The following is a 19639-nucleotide window of genomic DNA, read 5'->3' as shown; positions in this document are numbered from 1 at the left end:
TGTTGAACTAGATCCATCACTTTTGGAAGAAAACTTTAATTTCTTTCACAAGTGATGAAGCTGGTGAAATGGCAATGACAGTTCACCTTGTTAGCTTTCACCTGTTCTGTTCTGTTCGTTCCAGTTCTTGTCCATGTGAGTCAAGCAATTTGTCTGTACATCCATAGGTGACGCACATCTTTTTCTGTTGAACCATTATTTTTGCGAGTTATTAGATTTCTTTTTCTCTGTATGTATTAGCGTCACTTAAAATAGAAATAAAAGCTACTCAAGTGGTGAATCATACACAATTAAAGCTGCAGACATGTGAAGGTTGCAAATCAGATTTTGCCGCAATGCCTGCTGAGAACCTTCATTGCAGTGCAACTCATGTTAGTCAGCCTGCATTGGCTAACAGTCCATGATAACAAGGGGAGGGCTTAGACATTGGATCTGATACAGCTGTTTAGCTGCACCTTAATATTGTCCTAGGGGATAGACTTGCACTAAATGGCAGATACAAGACTTTTGGCTTCAGAAAATACCCCCCATACCCACTCCCCACCCCTTCCGCTTTGAGAGCAGACATGACTGTATTTACATTTTGATCAGCTTTGCCAGTTTCTCCACTTCAAATACAAAATGACTCTTAATTCGATGAAATGAAGGTTTTGCCAAAGCATTAGCCTATGACTGTAGAAACAGAACATTTGGCTGATAACTGTCAGGGGGATGTATGCTTGTTGTTTGCAATACTGGGAAAATTATCACTTTGGCACAGTATTGCGTCTTTTGTGTTTCTTCTCTTTTTAGAGCCAGTCACCTGCAACCACAAGGACTTTGCCTGTGCTAGTGGAGACTGCATCTCCTCCCGATTCCGTTGCGATGGAGACTACGACTGCCTGGATAATTCAGATGAGGCTAGTATTTGAGATGTGTACTGTTTTCTTTCAAAACGAAGACCAATGCAAATCCATAGGATAGCTGTTAATGAGGTGGAAATTAGCTAGATTGTAAACAGAGAATAAAATACGACAGTTCAAGAAAATATACTTTTATTGCCGAAATCAACACTACAGACCATTAGTGTTGGTCTGTTTATATGAATGCAATACTGTGAAGCTGTGAATACAAACATACAGGCACTTACGTATATCAATGCACAAAGACTAAATCTTGCAATTTGGACTGTAAATAATACTTAACAGTTTGCATCCCAGTCACACAGTTTTCAAATTGCAAGGGAAAGAGCTTTTTTCCTACTTGTAAACTATTCTTTGATTCCCGGACAATTCTGGACATAAAGCATTACTGTGATGAGTTATTGTAGCACAAACTGATATTGGTGCATCAAATACCTTCAGATGTTAATGTGCTTCTGAAAATCCTAACCTTCTATGCCTTGGCGCAAAAAAGCTGCTTGATTTATCCAAAAATGTTTGAATTTCTGAAATTATTTGTATTTTATTTATATTTCTGTATGTAATTAGAGTGTGTATTGCGGTACCTGTTAATTTATGTACACTCTTATTCAGCCTCACATGTTTTAGAAAGATTTTGCAGGATTCATATAAATGCACCAGTGCACCATCAGGGGTAATCACATGGTACAATGCGTAAGTCAAGGACAATTAAGAATAATAATGAATGGCAATAATGCTTGTTATTGTCATTCATTATTCTTGTTAATTTAATGGTTGCTTGCCAAACATGTATATTTTATCAACCCTTTATTGTGTGTTTCTCCTGTCTCGGCATTCTGGGTTGATGCAGGCAAAAGGTTTAAGAAAAGTTGTCTTTCAGTTAACTTCTAAACATGCTAATAATTATATCTAGACTGGTCTGTAGACTCTACCACAGTTTTCTCTTCCTCATCACAAAACCCTCACATTTAGCTGTAGTACAGCATAAAGAAATCTGAAGTCTCCATGTAATATCTGGAGAATGTAGACCAATGTAGACAATATTGATGGAAAATACTACAAAATGTCATTTTGGTTGTCATTTTTTTATTACATTTATCTACTTTATTCAAACATCTCAACGGTTCTGTCAAACGTAGACTTCGGTAAAACCCTTTCAAAGACCCATCAATTCAACAAAGGATTTCTGACATTTAAAATCAACTTCATGTTTTAGTCAAATCATTTCTTTTCACCTTGTTGTTGGACCATTGTCATTATCCTCGAAAAACAGACACTGCGTTGTAGATTCAAAGTGCTTGGATATAATGGCATGATAAAATGATGAATTTTAGATGAGATATTAAACTAAAGTGCCCTCACACCAGAGGATTGAATTACAATTGCACTGAATCTTTTTACAGAGAGGCTGTGAGGAGCGTTGTGCGGATGACCAGTTTCGGTGCCACAACAACCTTTGCATCTCGCTCAAGTGGCTCTGTGATGGCCAAGAGGACTGTAAGATGGGAGAAGATGAAAGGAACTGCCAAGGAACAGGTGTGAGAAAAAAATGTACTCTGGCTTGTAAACAAGAAAAATGTGACTAAATTGAATTTGCAAGCTCAAATTGATGTATAAACCGGTCCAGTATACGGACCTAGTGTCCCCCAAGAGTATGCTTGAAAGGGAAAACTGCCAATAGATGGGAGAGGTACTGAATGCCATTCAGCCACTTGAGTTCATCACAATCTGTAAAAAAAAAAAACCACAGTATTGACAAATATGAAAAGACCGTCATGTTTAAATATAGAAGAAGGCAATCCAGATTTCATGAGAATAAATTAAGGTTTGGTGGTGTCTTAACTATGATGCCATGAACACAGAGATTAGCAACAGTAGAGGTAAAATTAGGTGATTTCTGACCTACAGGAGAATGCCATCATAAACTTTAGGTGGGTTATAGCAATTTCCCTCTTAAAGCTACATTTGCAGTCACTTAGAAGTTTTTCCACTTGCTTATGTAATGAGAAGCAGAAAGACTTTGACCTGAGTGATTTCCAGCAGAGCGGAGTCCTGTTGTTGACTGAAACACTTTTCCCTTCTTTAGTAGTCCCTTCATGTTCCATCAACGAGTACGTGTGTGCCAGCGGAGGATGTGTGTCGGCCAGCCTGCGGTGTGATGGACATGACAACTGTCTGGATGGCTCAGATGAGGTCAGTGCAGCAAAACTCAATAAAACAACCCCCTCGACAAAAATCTTTATAAATAGTGCAGCTTTATAGTATACAGTGCATCAGTGGAGAGTAGCTGTTTATCCAATCATGGTTCAATCCAGGCTAAAATATGCATCATTCACTCTTTTGGTTTCAGCTGACATCAGTGGAATAGACTGTGTAGATGATTTATAGTGTTTCTGTTTTGACAGATTGGCTGTGTGAAGGAGTGTAGGGAGGATGAGTTCCTTTGTCTGAATCGTGCTCACTGCATCCCTCGGCGTTGGCGTTGTGATGATGTGCTGGACTGCATGGACCACAGTGATGAGGAAAACTGCAGCCAGGGTAAGCATGAGGATGGATCCTCATGTTATTGTGGTTCGGTATTCTTGTGATGATTGATAGTCGATGGTAAAAAAAAAAAAAAAACAAGACTTATTTGCAAATGGGCAGCCACCGTGCTGCCGTAGAGGGTAGCGCTGATGCCTCACATTAAGAAGGTCCTTGCTTCAATTCCACCCGGGGAATTTTCTATGTTCTCCCTATCATTTCACAGGTTCTCTGCGGGTCCTCCGACTCCCTCTCACCACCTAACAATAATATGTGTGCTCTAGTTTTCACATTTAATTCATTCATTCATTCATTCATTTTCCAAATCCGCTTAATCCGCTAACGCAGGTCGCGGGGTAGCCAGTGCCTATCCTGGCAGTCTCAGGGCGTGAGGCGGGGGACACTCCAGGCACGACGCCAGTGCACCGCGGAGCCAACATTTAATTCATTGCTTTATTTTCCAAAAACTGTCACACAGTCAAGGAAAGAGGACAAAAGGTCTGTTCACCTTGATGTGAATCATCATCAATGTAATCACCTTCTTCGCATTCCTGTGGCAACATCTCTACAAAATATAATTTAGAATCCGTTTACAACTTTTTGAGACATCCTGATAATTAAATAAGTGACAGAGAAAAAGCAGTGAAAACACAACCTCTATCATGAAGGTAATAGAAATGACAGATTTAAGATCATTTGAATGATATAAATAGAGAGGGAAAATGATCCAGGGCTTTCTGGATCATTATGTAAAATGACCTGCCATAATAATTGTCTCAGATACTTTAACCTTTACAACTTATTGTGGACTGTAATTCAGAAATTCTGGTTAATTGCAGGTGCTTTCTTCTGTCGCGCTGATGAATTCATTTGCAACAACACATTATGCAAACTCCACACCTGGGTGTGCGACGGCAAGGACGATTGCGGAGATAACTCAGATGAAGATGCGGACATGTGTGGTAGGTTGAAATTCTCACTCACACAGCTTTCCTTTGAAGGCAGTTGATGCATATTTTATAAGCCGCTACCTTTCTGTTACCCAAGAGGGAAAATTACATTGTCATTTCATGCAAGATTTCAAGCTGTTGTTTCTTTTGTCCTTTTTTTTTTTGTTTCTTTTCTTTGAAAGACATGTCCATTAGATTTCTTTGTGTCTTTTCATCCTCAGCAAAGCTACCGTGCCCTCCCACAAGGCCGTTCCGTTGCAGAAATGATCATGTGTGTCTGCGCACAGACCAGGTCTGCAATAAAGTGGATGACTGTGGCGACAACTCTGACGAAGAAGAGTGTGGTGAGCAAGGAATTCGCTGAAATCTGCACAAAAATGTGAACATGTGATTGAAATTATAATAGAAGTCTGTTGTTCTACTACTTTTATTATTTGATATTTGTACGTCTTGGGTTTGTGGCTCATGAAAAAGCAGGTGGGCTTTCACCATTAAAGAGAACCTTGAAATATCTTCAACAAAACTGTCGACCCAGTGCTGGAAATAGAATAAGAAATGTTAACAGTAATGTACTCGTATATTTACATATGATTAATATTCATATTCATTTCAAATCTAAAATTTATTCAATTATCTGATTGAGCAGTAAAAGCTTGCAGCCACCATTAATATTTAGTGAGTCCTTTTTAAATTTAAGCATCTTCTTTAATTTGTAAATAACATATTTTACAGGCAGTCTTGATTTACTTTACTTTTATTTTTGTATTTCTTGTATATCAAAAATGGATGGGTTTTTTTCCGCTGACAGCTTGCCAGGGTGATCAGAGCAGAGCAGGCAGGAAAGGAAGGAAGGAACAAATCACTTCTTTTCTCACCTTTCACTCTTTTGTTCCTTCTGTCCTCCATTCATCTTCCTCTCTGATTCCATTGATACATCCATCCATCTCTTACCTCACTCCATTAACTCTCACTATTGTATAATTCTTCCCCCCATCCATCCTTTCAATCTCACTTTGACCCCTCCATTCCCTCCATTGTCCTCCCTCTCACTTCGTTCTTTTTTTCCACTTCTGTTGTCGTCAGCTTGTGGTGGCTGAGCTCATTCCTTTTTTTGTGAACTCTGTGAAGACAGCTGACAACAGCACAGTTAATTAAATTAACATAAAAACATATGTATGAAAACTAAAATGTAATCTCGATGATAATTGTTTATAAACTTTAATTTTAAAATTGCCATTCTTGTTTATTTTGTTATATCGAAGGTAAAATAGGAGATTTACATTTATTTCAGTACAGTATGGTAAATATGTAATTATAAAGACATAATTGTATAATACTTATGGCATTACATACAGACTGCTTGTGGATATATGCATGAGCAACATTATCAGTTTCTCCTGTCTTTTCAACACTGACACTGTGTGTACTGAAGCAGAGGTGGTGGCTGGGAGGCCTAGGCCTTGTGGGAAGACAGAATTCACTTGCAGTAATCAACGCTGCATTCCGATCCGACTCCAGTGCGACCTTTTCAGCGACTGCGGTGATGGTGGTTCGGACGAGCAAGACTGCAAGGCTTGTAAGTGCAGTCAAACAGATCAAAGAATCACTCAAAAGAGATTAAAAAAACACAATATCACGAAGGTATCACCAGGAAGCTCAGAAATAACCTCATCTGTAATGTGAAATTTTGATATTTATGGTAATATATGTACATATCCTTGTTGTAGACCACATGAAAGACAATGATGGCCTCTTGGCTTTTGCACATCAAAAGAAAATCACAGCAGGTGTCTAAGATGCAGGAGACTGAAGTGTAATCAATTTCCTGTCTTTATTTGTAGTCTCCAGTGGAGATGTATGTGGAAAGAAAACAAGTCCATGTGGAGAAGACGCAATTTGCAACCAGACAAATGTTCATGCTGTATGTCAGTGCAGATCTGGTTTTAAGAGGAACCAAAGGACAGGACAATGTGAAGGTAATGTGTAATCATTATACTCCTTTTTCCACTTTATAATAGTTAGCAGTACGCTCATCCCTACGTCAGTCATTACGACATTTGTAACTCGTCTGGTGAATTAACGATTTAGCCTCTACATTGTCAAGGATATCATATGGAGTTAATATATTTCCTACTAAATACAGCAGAATACAAATGTTGAATAGATAATTTGTCATTTAACATATGAATAAATGAAATAAGAAACAATATGAAGTTGTCAGAGCATTTGCTGGCAGCAGATCAGCCAGTTTGTGAAAAACAGTGTAAATGAACACAAATAATATGGATATCTCACTCCTAGCAAGCCGTGTCAAAACATGTCAAACTAAAGCCCCTGGTCTCTTGGCAGGCTTAGTTCCAAAGTGACAGTCTCCCCATTATGTTGAGATCCTTTTGACAGGTCACCTACTGACTATAGTATCCTATACTGTTAATGCTGACATCTAAAATACCATTTACTGTTAAGTTGCAAAAGAACAGTAATATTGTGATTAAACTTAATGATGTCACAAAGATTAAAATATTAGTGCAAAATAAACCATAATAGTGTAGTATAGTTTCTATCCCCCCTTGTCCAATTTGGCTTGTAATTTTACACTGTTCTGCAAGCGAATTTTGTGTGTAACTTATCACTCTTGATTTGAATGTGTCTTACTGCATGCAAAGATTTTCCATATTACTAATGTATTGAAAGCTTTTAAAATGGAAAGTTTGATAATGTCCATATCTAACATGTTCAGCAATATTTAGCCTTAAACTGACTGGACATGCCTAATGTCATTTGTTGTTTCAGTGATAGAAAATAGGAATAAGTAGTTTTAGAACGTTTATACTTGATTAATTTCTTAAAATTCTTGGTTTTTTTCCAGAGATAAATGAATGTCTGCAGTTTGACACATGTCCTCATTACTGCACAAACACAAAGGGGTCTTTTAAATGTGTATGTGACCGAAATTACAAGGAGATCAACAGTAACTGCATAGCGAAAGGTACAATCCTTTGTTTACGATGAAGCATCCTTTGTTCTGAGTTTACATTGTAATTGATGATATGACCTCAATTTTAAATGAATGCAATGTTGAAAGCCATTTCTTTGCAATTACTTCTTAATCTATTTTCTGGTACCCAAATGAAATTTTCTTGAACTTTTCACTTTCTTTTTAATACCGGACAGGACCCGAGGATCGTGTGCTCTACATAGCTAATGACACTGAGATCAGAAGTTTTGTGTATCCATTTAACCAGAGCAATGGACACAAAGTTCTCACGCACATAGAGGACAATGCCCGTATTATTGGCATGGATGCTCTGTTCCACCACCAGAAGTTTATCTGGGCTACCCAATTCAATCCTGGTGGAATTTTCTACAAAGACGCTCTAGAAAGAATTCAAACTAAAACAAATGTCAGGAACATTGTAAGTACATCTATTCTTTGCTTTTCCAAGCAATATAGAAAATTGTTAAAATGGCGTCATTATTTATTTCAATGTTTGTGTAAGAAAGATGATGAAATATGATGAACTTAGATATTTAGAATAGATTACACATCTTAAATGTCTCCTTGATATGTCTTTTATGAGACTATGTGACTCAATGCCCATGTAAAAGTTAAAGAGTGCACCTGACTTTGACGCTGTTGTTGGTTTCAGTGTTCAGATTTCCGTCGACCCAGAGATATTTCTGCTGACTGGATCACAGGCAACATTTATTGGACTGATCACTCTCGGATGCATTGGTTCAGCTATTACACAGCCCACTGGACTAAGTTACGATATTCCATAAATGTGGGGCAACTGAAGGGACCAAATTGCACACGCTTGATTACTGACATAGCTGGGGAGCCGTACGCTATTGTTGTAAACCCAGCCAAAGGGTGAGTCTGTCTTCCAACACGAGCAAAGATACTGCACATATGATCATCATACATCACTCCGATAATGGATTGTGAGACTTTTCATTAGCCGACTCAACAACCAATAATTCACCAAATAGTCAGCACAAATATTATAGCATTAGGCACAAGTCTTTAATGCCATCACAAAGAATTAAAACATTTACAAAAGTCCACGGAGCCTTTAGAGGTTGCATGCTTGCTATTTATTGTTTTCTTCTTCACAACACAATGTCAGGGAGGTTAATAATCCTTTTTCTCTATATCTGTCTGTTGTAGGATGATGTACTGGAGCGTAATAGGCGATCACTCTCACATAGAAGAATCAGCCATGGACGGTTCATTGCGCAGGGTGCTATTGGACAGAAATACCAGAAGACCCACTGGTAGGTCCTGCTTTTAAAAGACATGTGAATTAGTTTACTTATTTTTATTCAGAATATTTTGAAAATGTTGAATGTTTCTGACAGATCTGACTGACAGATCAGTCTCTCTTATTGATATCAAGCCACACATAAATTAATGCTATTTCGTCTTCTGCTATGTGTTACATTTTTATGCCTTGCATAGTTGAAATTTTAGTTCTGATGTTGAAGGAGACGCACCACTTTTTCCATTAATCTGTTTCATTGCCTGGTTCTACATGAAATCCTGCTACGCCACCTCATAATATTTCGCCACTGCTTTCCTTTTCAAAGTATTTTTGAAATGGCTATGCCTGTAGAGAAGAGTAAATCACCAATTCAGGGGTTAGGGTTTGGGTCTTTTGAAGGCTGCATTTTGATGACCAAATTCATCACAGCTGCATAACAAGACCTGTCCCTCCTTCAAGTGCAGCTCTCAAAGTTAGTTGTCCTTTCATGGGCTGCAAAAAATCCAAATGATGAGTCCTTCATCATCCTCTATTTCCCAAGATTTATTGCATATTTGTGACGTTTCAATTTTTCTTACAAAAACAAGGTGCACCGGCTCAATGTATTTCCCTCATCGGAAGTAAACATAGAGCATGAAATTTTATTTTAATGACAAAGATTTTAGTCCTTACAAAATTAACCACTGCTCTTCTCACCATTACTACTCCTTTCCTACACATGGCAAATCATTGCCTTAGAGAAGTCAGCTCTCAGCGTTGCTAGGTGATAAATGCATTACTTTGTAATGCAGGGACAAAGACAGGAAATGCTTTGGACAGAAACTGAAGACAGAAGGTTTTGGTTAGTGAATTTATACACAGATTCTGTGTCATCAAAAGTCATACAGCTTTTAATTTTAAAAAAATTATATTGTTCAAGCGTTTTCCATTAACAAATAACTCTTAGAACTACTGACATTTCAATTTGAGGGATTTAGCTTTTTTTAAATACAAAAGTCACTAATACTACTACTGCAGTCTAAAATGTACTCAAAATTCACTGTTGTTGCCTCACAAGTCAACTCCAGCTGCTCAAAATCATTCAGATAGTTTCAGTAAGTTTCATTCAGTAATGTTCTTGGACTGCTTTGTCTCATTGGGTACTGGAAAACTTATGCGTGTAGAGGGAAGAATGGATCCTATCTTTTGTCAAGGAATCTTAGGAGATCACATCTCAACATTTGTGATGAAGCTAAAGTTGTGACATCAGTGGGTTTTTCAAAAAGGACAGTGAGTCCAAGCTGAATGCAAAGTCCACAAGGGCTTGGATCAGAAGAATTCCTGACACTATATAACTTGAATCTCATAAAAAATCTTTTGAGGGATTTAAAGAAGTTTGTGATACATAAACCAGGGATATTACAAATTTGGAGTTCTAGGTGATCAGGTTTTCTATAAAGTGCCTCTTCTTTCTGCAAACAATAACCAAAATATATGTTATCAGTAAACCAAATAAACAAGAGCCGCTGTTCCAACTGTACGCTGTGTATTGTAGCGCAGAAACAGTCCACTGACTGAAGACAACTTGGAACTCAAAGCTATAACGTGGCAGTTAAAGCTACAGAGGGCAGCAGAATAAAAGTATGGAATACCTTGCATCCCCTTGTCTGTTGGGAGACACTTAGTGCTGATCTAGTTTGAAGAGCTGCTTTGGCCTCCTTTAATTCAAGGGGCCTCGTGCACTGTCTCAGTTACAGAAAGAAGAATTCATCATCGGTGGAAAAACGCAAACCTATTTAAACATTCGAGCCAGGTGCTCAATTATGCATTCAGACATTTGGGAGGATGCAAAAGAGCCACTGGTTTAAAATTATAATCTAAGCACACCTACACTCGCTCAAAGTTGCAATGCACAGCAAGATGGCAGATACAGGCTCGGCAAATGTCGAATACAAATAGTGAAAGTGAGGTAGAAACAAAAGGCCTGTCTCTGTGTCCTGTTGAACTGCTACAACAAATCTTAACCTGTCTTGCAACGAGGGATTCCACGATCATCCCTGTGTAATTTTCAGGTAGATAAATCTCTTTCCTTCACCCCCTCCACAGGGCTTGCCATTGATTATTTCAACCAACGATTATACTGGGCGGATCCTGAGCTCTCACAGATAGGGAGCATGAGATTGGATGGCTCGGACCCTCTGGTGACAATCAGTGACAGACACGGTGAAGACAAACACACAACACCAGTTCTTCTTTTATGCTACTATTCCTCATACACTTTGGTTTCCTTATCTATCTTTGTCAAATGTAATTAGTGATACTGCTTATTTGTTTCAGAAGAGAAAGCTTTTAAATGATGAGGTCTGCCCACGCAGCACATTCTCACGAGATCTGAACTTTTGTCTTCACAAGGGATGATTGATGTCATTTTTCTTCATTTCTATGCTGAATTCATAGGAATTTCCCAACCATACAGAATTGATCTATTTGAAGACTATATCTATGGAACTGGACTGAAACACGAGATCTTCAGAATTCACAAGTATGGCACGCAACCAGTGGAATTTCTTAATTTGGGGATGGAGAAGCCCACAAATGTTTTAATATCTCAGCGTTACAAACAACAAGATGGTAAGTGGTCTTGACAGTCAGATTCTTATTTTGAATTTTGGGGAGTAATACTATATGTACATAATTATCTTTTGAGAACCTGCAGACATGCATTATAGGGATTGTCAAGTCAGAACAGCCTCTCATAAGATCTTTAAAATTTATTTATATTGATTTCATCCATATTAACTTTTGGATTTCATTTCCAGTTTTTATGCTTTGAGTTTCTTTTATTGCCTATCCCCCATTAGGTTTACATAAGGCCGGCTCACAGTGTATTTCAGGTAATTAACAAAACATGGGGAACAAAACTATTTGACATTCAATATTTGTCCTTGACAACTACATCTGTATCCTATTTACTTGACCTACTTGCTTATCAGCAACAGATAATGCCCTGCGTGCTGCAGTGGTATAGTCATGTAACAGACTAAAGCGTATTGGCAAATAAAGCCATGGGTCATAAAATGAGTTTATTAACAGTTGTTGTGACAGATATAAGACCAGTTATTAAAAGACCCACTGAATCTTTGCCCTACGGAGTAATATTGTCAACAAAATTTCTGATTACATTTAGTGTTGCTCATCAAAATAAATTACCTGTATCCTTGAGGTCAATCAAATGAGCTGAATACATTTAATCCTCAAAACCTGCACTACTCAAACCATGTTTACTTGCTAACAATGTTCCTCTGTGCAGTTACCGTCATATGCAAATCAGCAGAATGTAGTAAAATGAATGGCAGCAATGTGTATGGCCTGTTTTGCATGTCAATGTGAACCCATTTACAAATATTCTATATCCGTGATGGTCAAAAATTCAACAGGGAAGCTTTAAGGTTGTTTTTTTTTAATTGTTTTTTTCTAAAAAACAAATTTATTATTATTGAAAAGAGAGTATTTAAGTCAAAACTATGATCAATATGTGTCACCTGGGTTTTCGTAGTAGAATATAGGTAAAGATTCAGACACAACTTAAGTGAGGCAAGACAAACTGGGCGACGATGGACACTGAGTCAATACAATTTTGTCCTTCCTCCCACTTTCCTCATATAATAGACCAACTCTCCTTATCTGTTACATCTCTGGTTTTAATGGTTACAGAGCATCAGACAACTCAGTCTTGGTCAGTTTTTCACTTAAAGGGCAGCTGTTGTATTCCATAGGGACTCATTAGCCAAGCCATGTTGTGTGCAGTCTGTGGGCAGACGATGTGCACAGCCTGCAAAAGCTATGACATGAAGACCTGATAGCTTCTATTTGGATTTGTTCTGGGCTTTCATCCCATCTTGCTTCAAAATCTGTGCAGTAACTATTATTGCTATAAATTTTGTACATTTATATTGTGACTATTAGTGACTTGCCATATAAAGGGTATAAGTACTAATAATTAATAACAATAATTAATAACAATAATAAACAATAATTATTACTATAATAATTTAAGATGAGATTGCCTATCAGTTCTTGGCCATTTGTATCCTGATGAACAATAAACCTTGTACAGCTCACCTTTTTTTTGAGTAACTGTTTGTACTTATTATTAATTCAGAGGACTTCTCATGCAATTTTCACATCACTTTGTTTACCCAGTTATGCAGTAGTATGCAGAATTTTCCTTTGTCTAATCAAAAAGACAATGGAAAATTCTGAGCACATTCCACAATCATTGATTATTCAACTTGAATGATGGTAAGTTTCTTATATGCTTTACGCTTTGAGCCTCTGTGTGTGTGTGTCAAGAAAATAACACCTTTCAGCAGAGGAATTAAAACACTTGGAAAAAATTACTTTGAGCTAGAACAAACACATTTTGTTCACAAACAAATGGGCCTCTTCTTCTTTTCATGCCAGATTGACAGATTATCTTCTTGGCTCTCTTTTTTTCTTTTTCCACAGTGCCAAATCCCTGCCTGAGAATGTCTTGTGATTTCATGTGTCTGCTCAACCCAACGGGTGCCAGATGTACCTGTCCAGAGGGAAAGGTACTGGTCAATGGGACCTGCAGCGACACCATCATCTCAGGTAGAGCTGATTTTGGACCTTCTTTTCACAGTTTAAGTGTGTCGTTGTTGCAGGAAAGCAGTGCGGCTCACAGAAAGATTTAGCACCCAGTGGACACCCTTGTGTGACCCCCAAAAACATGTCAAAATACAGCGCTAAAATCAAAATTGACCAGTGTGGAACCAGAACATAATTCACAGTGATGTTTTGTGTGATGCCTCCTACATGGACTTTTTGTGAATGCTTATCTGCTCAAAAATTCAGGTTCACACCTCTGTTGTTGTTGCTGTCTGATGTGATTGACTGCTTCACACTGCATAAGAGTAAGTGAGTTCGAATTTGCTATTGTGAAGGTGAACTGTGCCGCCCCCCCTGCGAGAATGGAGGCCGCTGCTTAGCCAATGAGAAAGGCGACTGGAGATGCTACTGCTGGCCTGACTTTTCAGGAGAGCGCTGTGAGGTCAACCATTGTACAGACTACTGCCTAAATGGAGGCACCTGCATGGGCTCACCCCTGGGTAAGTTTGAATAAGTGGTTTTTGTTTTCTCGTCCAGTTGCTTTGAAAAGACTAAATTTTCCGAGGCGTTTTCAATTTCGTTTTGCCAGCCTATTTCCTCTTGCACTCCGACCCAACACATGATGGCACTGAACCACATTTGTCTTCCTTTAAACGTCCACGCCTCACTCACCTCATCTCAAATTTACTGCATTACTTCGGCCAGCTGAGCAGTTTTTTTTCATTGCTGCTCCTGTCATACAAGCCTCAAATATTAAATTTGCTTCGTGCCAAGGCCTCCTCCAATGCTTCCATGGCTTCCGGAACAACCAGTTCTACCCCACAATTTTAAACGAGTGCTTATGAATGTGCCAAACTGTCAGCAGTGGAATTGAATCAGGATGCACAGCCCTATTAAAACATGCTATTATTGATTCTCAAGCCTGTACATTATCCTTCCAGTGTTTGCAATTATCCACAACATCTCCATTTCTATTTCTTAAAAAAAACAAAATTACAGCAGAAATTGCCCTCATGCAGAAAAGTGTTCCCACATAAATGATTTATAATGACAGCACACTATTTAAGTGATTCTGGGTTTTTATATTACTTTGAGTGACACCCAGTAAATAAAATAAGGAACCAAGCACTAGGTTTCAAGTGAGTCACAGCAGCTCTGCATTACAGTTGGAGAGATAAAAAAATGTGGGCTTTTGATTAGTGATAGTTTTAATTAAATGTTTATTCCCCAAAATCTTTTAGTCCCTGCCAGTCTTTTTAAAACATAAAATAAAATTTGTTTATTTTTCCTGTCTGTTGGAAAATATGTCTGCTCAACAGGATTTTTTTTTTTTAATTTAAAGCTTTTTTTAAAAATTCTGTTTGGAACTAAAAGAGCTCTGCATGACATAAAAATAAGCCAGGGTAATCACTTATGCTCATTAACAGAATGTATTACATCTATCATGATAAGATTCATTATATTACAAGCAGTCAAAATTTTGGGATAAAGCAAAGGAAAGGTATCTACTGGGAAAAATCAGACTTTTATTTTCATTCACAACTAAGGCCTACGTGTTTGGCTTGATTAATGGATTCATTACCGGGGAGCGTGACTAAGCAAAATCTTTCTTTTTCAAGGTTGCCCTGAATAAAATACGTAAGAAGATGAAAGTTCAAATCAACTTTATTAATCCCACATTGGGGAAATTATTTGTCCACTCTAGTGAAGGCAGCCTTACTTTCCATTATACAGTAGACTAGAAAATATCCAGTTTTATCTAAAAACACAAGGTGTCATTGAGTTGCTGCTCTTTTGTCCCTTTGACTGGGCTGTCCACACTCTAATGGAGCTTTTGGCACAAAACACACACTTTTATTACAGACACTAACAGTAATTCTACTTTTGCTATGCTTTTTTTTTTTAGATGTATTTTAGAATTCAGATGTATTTGTCTCTAAGTTATGACTTATTGCATAAGAAGAAGAAGAAGAAGAAGAAGAAGATACACTTTATTGATCCCCTAGGGGAAATTACATTACATACATAGCATGATATAGGTCAAATACAAAATCCCGTCCTTTTACATTTTCCTTGTGTCATTTTTGATTGTAAGTAGTTACTTTTAAGTGTAATCATTCACAACTTCATGATAACCTGAAACAAAAATATGAGATCTAAGGGACTAACGTAGCCTATTTGAATTTATTTATTTATTATTCTACTTAACTGAGTCCACGTTGGCAATATTCCAATGTCTTCACGAAGAAAATGTACTAAAATTTAAAAAAAAAAAAACCTTGGTTTTGCTGTAACAATAACTTCACCAGAGAGAATTTTGATTATGCATGCATTGGCTGATTTCTCCTTTAGCCTTATTTGTTTGGATTTAAATTTAAGTAATGGATCCTAATTTACTCTTGGTGATAGTTGGCTGGAAAATTTCCCAATCTCCTGACTGTATTGTTTTATTGTTTATTGTCTTTTCTCATGTACAACATAGAGATTACACATACTTATAATTAATTCAAAATCCAAAATATGGCAAGAAAGTAATTGGTTTTATCCTCCATACTTGTTGAAAAATATTATTTATTAGTCTCCATGCCACAGCAATGTAAGGTTACTAAGATGAAAGTGTGCTTTCTGCCAACTGAGATTTCTCAAAGGTTATAATATATCATAATCAAAAACATGATCTGCATTTTCCACTGGGAAAAATGGCCAATGCAAAGAATGACATCTTTTAATATCTGTGCAACCTTTTTAAATTATATGGATCAATTTAACTTATAAACTAAGTCTTGGGGAAGCACAGTGGTGTTGTGTTTTTGTTTTGTTTTTTTCCAAGTGTTTGCATGTGAAGAGATTACATGTTCTCTACACAAACTACTCGCTGGTGTAGGCCCCTTTTTCTCTCAGCCCACACCAGTGTTTAGCTAAAGCTTTCTACACAGCATCAAGAGCAAACCTGCACAACAAAAATCCACATCTGTATTCTATTTTTTTTTTGTAACAATCTGAAGCTTAGGTCAGCTGCAAATTATGACCAATGTTCACTTCCCTTCAAATGAAAGCTGCTAGCATCTGATGGACACATGGCTGATAATTCAGCAAATGGTAGTTTTAAGCTTCTATGCTAAAAGTGCAAAGCTGGGTGAGCTCGGCCTGTTTTGAAAGCTCACATCCTCAGCAGCCATTGAAACAACAGAGAAAGGCCGGAGGCTGAATGACTCACTTTGTCGTGTAAAACCTTGATTATCCCAGCTACAGAGTGATGGAGTATGAAATTGCCAAGTAGAGTGTGTGTGACTTATATGACGAGACCTGCATCCATTGCAACTTTGTTGTCCAGTATGAAAGTGGTTGCCAGGGACAGTGTGTGGTTTCAGCAAATTAATATGAAGAGTTTTATGTGATGGAAATATTTCTACATGGAGATGCGTTGCTTTACCTAACAATAGGTCATATTTCTCAGTACAGTGAGGAGCAGCATAATGGTTACAATAGAAAGCACGTATGACTCACCAAAATGGCAGAAATAAGTGGGACACACTTATACAGTGTATGTGCCCTTGGCAAAAGCTTGTGGTTCTCATTTGAACTTATAACTGATCTCATCTCATGAGATGGAACGAAAAGATTTTAGTAGCAGCTAGATTCCGTGTCTGACCATTTTGATGAATATGGATCTCTGCCTGAAGCTAAACTCTGTATTTACATACTGATCTATTTCAGTCTCTTCTCTGTGCACTTGTGGAGACATTAAAACTACTAGACTCAATATTTTTATAATAACTGCAGGTTCAGCAGCTTGCTCATCTGTCATTTATAGTGAGGAATGCTAAAAATATTTCTCCAACTGTAAAGTTAAAGCTTTTTCACACTTTTACTAACCCACCTGATAAGCCTGTTCACTACCAGCCCAGAAACCAGTGCAGAGACAAAACTGGCAAAAGTGGAGTTTTTAACGATTGTAGCCAGATATTCCCCTCAGAAGTAAGCTGAGATCAAAACAGAGCTAGAAAAAGAGTGACTATCGCTCTTGTAATCATCAGCCACCATGAAACGCTGCTCCAAATGAATACTGTCTTACTGTGTATTTGCTCGGTGTGCAAATACGCAACTCCAAGAAACCTCAGACATACAGTTAGAGCAGTCACTTGAGTGTTTTTGCCAGTTCAGATGTCATCCTGTTGGATCCACGAGAAAAATACTTTATTTATATAAGGCTTAACTTGTAAAGTGGGGGTTTTTTACCTCAATTTTTGGTTTATAGTATGTACAATCAAAATAATTCACTGGAATGCTATATAGAAATACTAAGGTTATTTTAAGCAGCTTGGCATCACTTCGACGTCTGATTAAAGATGTTTCCCTGTGGTGTATTATCCAGGAAATCAAATGTTTACAGGCTTAGAATGCAGTAAAAGGAATTACATGTACATTTTGGATGGACTAGGAATCATTTTTGAATTCTCTAGATGGTGATGGAGAATGGAACTGAGGAATAAAAGGCCACAGGGAACTCAGCTCCATAGGAGCCAATCTGAAATCATGGGAACCCATTCATGAATATTTATCCAAGGTCAAAAGGTGGAATGATAGATTTTTTTTTTTTTTTTTTGCCTTTGCTCTTACCGAGCCTTTCACTGCTTCCGTTTGGCACTGTCTTAGTGAATGTGGCAATATTTCAAGTGTTGCATACTTGAATGATGAACAGAAGCGTCTAAGCAGAGTTATGGTTGTTTTATGTTGTTTTTATTTCAGCATGCTGTTCGGTAAATCAAGTTATGCTCCTTATGTTCAGAACAAGTCTCTGTTGTCACTTTACTGCAGGTTTACATGGGAATTAACACTAACACCATTTTCAACATATCTTTTGTGTTACAAGTTTGAAATTAAAAAAAGAAAAGCTTGAAAATGCGAGTGTGCAGGAGGTACAGATGAGTGAGACTCAAAAGGTTCATGACTGCAACTAAAACTATTTCAAACCCTTAAGTCAAAAGTTATTTTTTGCACTTTTGACTTGAATTTTGATTGTTAAAATCATTGGAGGATCATTTGAAGATCTAAAGAATGAAAGTTTGGTTATGACTGCATTGTAATGTGGGAAGAAATGGTTTAAAAAATGTTCTATACTTAATTCTTAATAGAAATACAGATTAAAATATGTTACCGATTTTGCTCAATTTGTCCATCATTTTGATGGCTGTAGCAAAAATGCAGATATATTTGGATCCTTTGTTTATACATCTACCTGTCTTTATCTTCTAGGTAAGCCGACATGCCGCTGTCCTTTGGGATTCTCTGGGTCCTTCTGTGAAAGGAGGATTTGTGACAACTACTGTTTGAATGGGGGAACATGTGAGGTCAGTCAGGGGAACCAGCCGGTGTGTCGCTGTTTGGGAGAATATACGGGGGACCGTTGTCTTCACCGTGAGTCTGGCAGCCATTACTCGGTGGCAGTAAACACAACAAATGATTATTATCATGTGCTTGTCCTTTATGTGATTGACATTAGCCTTTCAAGTCTTGCCGCAAGAGCAATTGTAACAAAGCATTGATTTGAATTTGTTCATGCTGCATACAATCTATAGAAATAAGCTTTTCAAAGTTCACACGCAGACTGCGGGACAAAAACAAACCCCTAATGGACTTTCTTTTCACAAACACCGCATTTGCTTCTATTTGTTGACAAAGAAAATCAAACAACCTATGGGTGTTTCTGTGGCAAAGCGATAATGTATTTTCTTATGCATTGCTTTATCATAATTATTTGTGGGAAAACAATTTCAATGCACATCATTAGTATTTTCCTTCCTTTTGCCCGAGGAGAGATATGTTTTGTTTTTTTTTATCTGTGGCTAAGATGTCATTTGAAGTGGGTAATTAACTTCCATTAACGCCCAGTACAATTCCAATCAAACAGACTTAAACTCTGTTCCCACTTCCCCATTTCACTTCCTGTCTTTGTCTGGAGTAGACATCTGTCACCACTACTGTGTGAACTCCAAGGCCTGCACGTTATCCAGCAGTGGGTATGTGGAGTGTGTGTGCCCAGCCAGATTTGAGGGGAACAAGTGCGAGATGGATAAGTGTCTTCGATGTCACGGGGCACCTTGCCTCATTGACGAAGAGACAGGAGACGTGGTTTGCAAGTAAGGGTTTGATGTAATTTGCTCACTATTCTGTTACTGACTCCTTTTGTTATAGTGCCATGTGAACACATACATTCTACAGTCATTTCTCCGTGTTGCTGCAGGCTGCTAACTGCATGAGTTGAAATGATTAAGTATAACTATTGTTTCATAACCTAGAGCCATTCAAGTTACCATAATGTAAGCAAATTAGCAGCCGGGTCATCCCCCAACCTTCATCTGTGTAATGCATATGTTTGACAATTTTA

The 19639-nt window shown here is 37.7% G+C and overlaps 1 protein-coding gene across 1 annotated transcript in view; it reads left to right on the top strand.

Moving 5' to 3' along the window:
- The window catches only part of lrp1bb (low density lipoprotein receptor-related protein 1Bb), a 235286-nt gene that overhangs the window by 206078 nt on the left and 9569 nt on the right, over window positions 1-19639 (top strand). The window contains exons 68-85 of the mRNA XM_068328763.1: window positions 793-899; window positions 2306-2438; window positions 2989-3095; window positions 3308-3440; window positions 4265-4387; window positions 4597-4719; window positions 5808-5951; window positions 6217-6351; window positions 7245-7364; window positions 7550-7791; window positions 8026-8249; window positions 8547-8653; window positions 10726-10842; window positions 11077-11250; window positions 13129-13254; window positions 13587-13751; window positions 18508-18669; window positions 19217-19391. Coding sequence (XP_068184864.1) covers window positions 793-899; window positions 2306-2438; window positions 2989-3095; window positions 3308-3440; window positions 4265-4387; window positions 4597-4719; window positions 5808-5951; window positions 6217-6351; window positions 7245-7364; window positions 7550-7791; window positions 8026-8249; window positions 8547-8653; window positions 10726-10842; window positions 11077-11250; window positions 13129-13254; window positions 13587-13751; window positions 18508-18669; window positions 19217-19391 — 2617 coding nt within the window. The remainder of the gene's footprint in view (window positions 1-792; window positions 900-2305; window positions 2439-2988; window positions 3096-3307; window positions 3441-4264; window positions 4388-4596; window positions 4720-5807; window positions 5952-6216; window positions 6352-7244; window positions 7365-7549; window positions 7792-8025; window positions 8250-8546; window positions 8654-10725; window positions 10843-11076; window positions 11251-13128; window positions 13255-13586; window positions 13752-18507; window positions 18670-19216; window positions 19392-19639) is intronic.

This window comes from Antennarius striatus, chromosome 12 (assembly GCF_040054535.1).
Source record: "Antennarius striatus isolate MH-2024 chromosome 12, ASM4005453v1, whole genome shotgun sequence".
Classification (NCBI taxonomy): domain Eukaryota; kingdom Metazoa; phylum Chordata; class Actinopteri; order Lophiiformes; family Antennariidae; genus Antennarius; species Antennarius striatus.
This window is presented reverse-complemented; position numbering and strand designations above follow the sequence as displayed.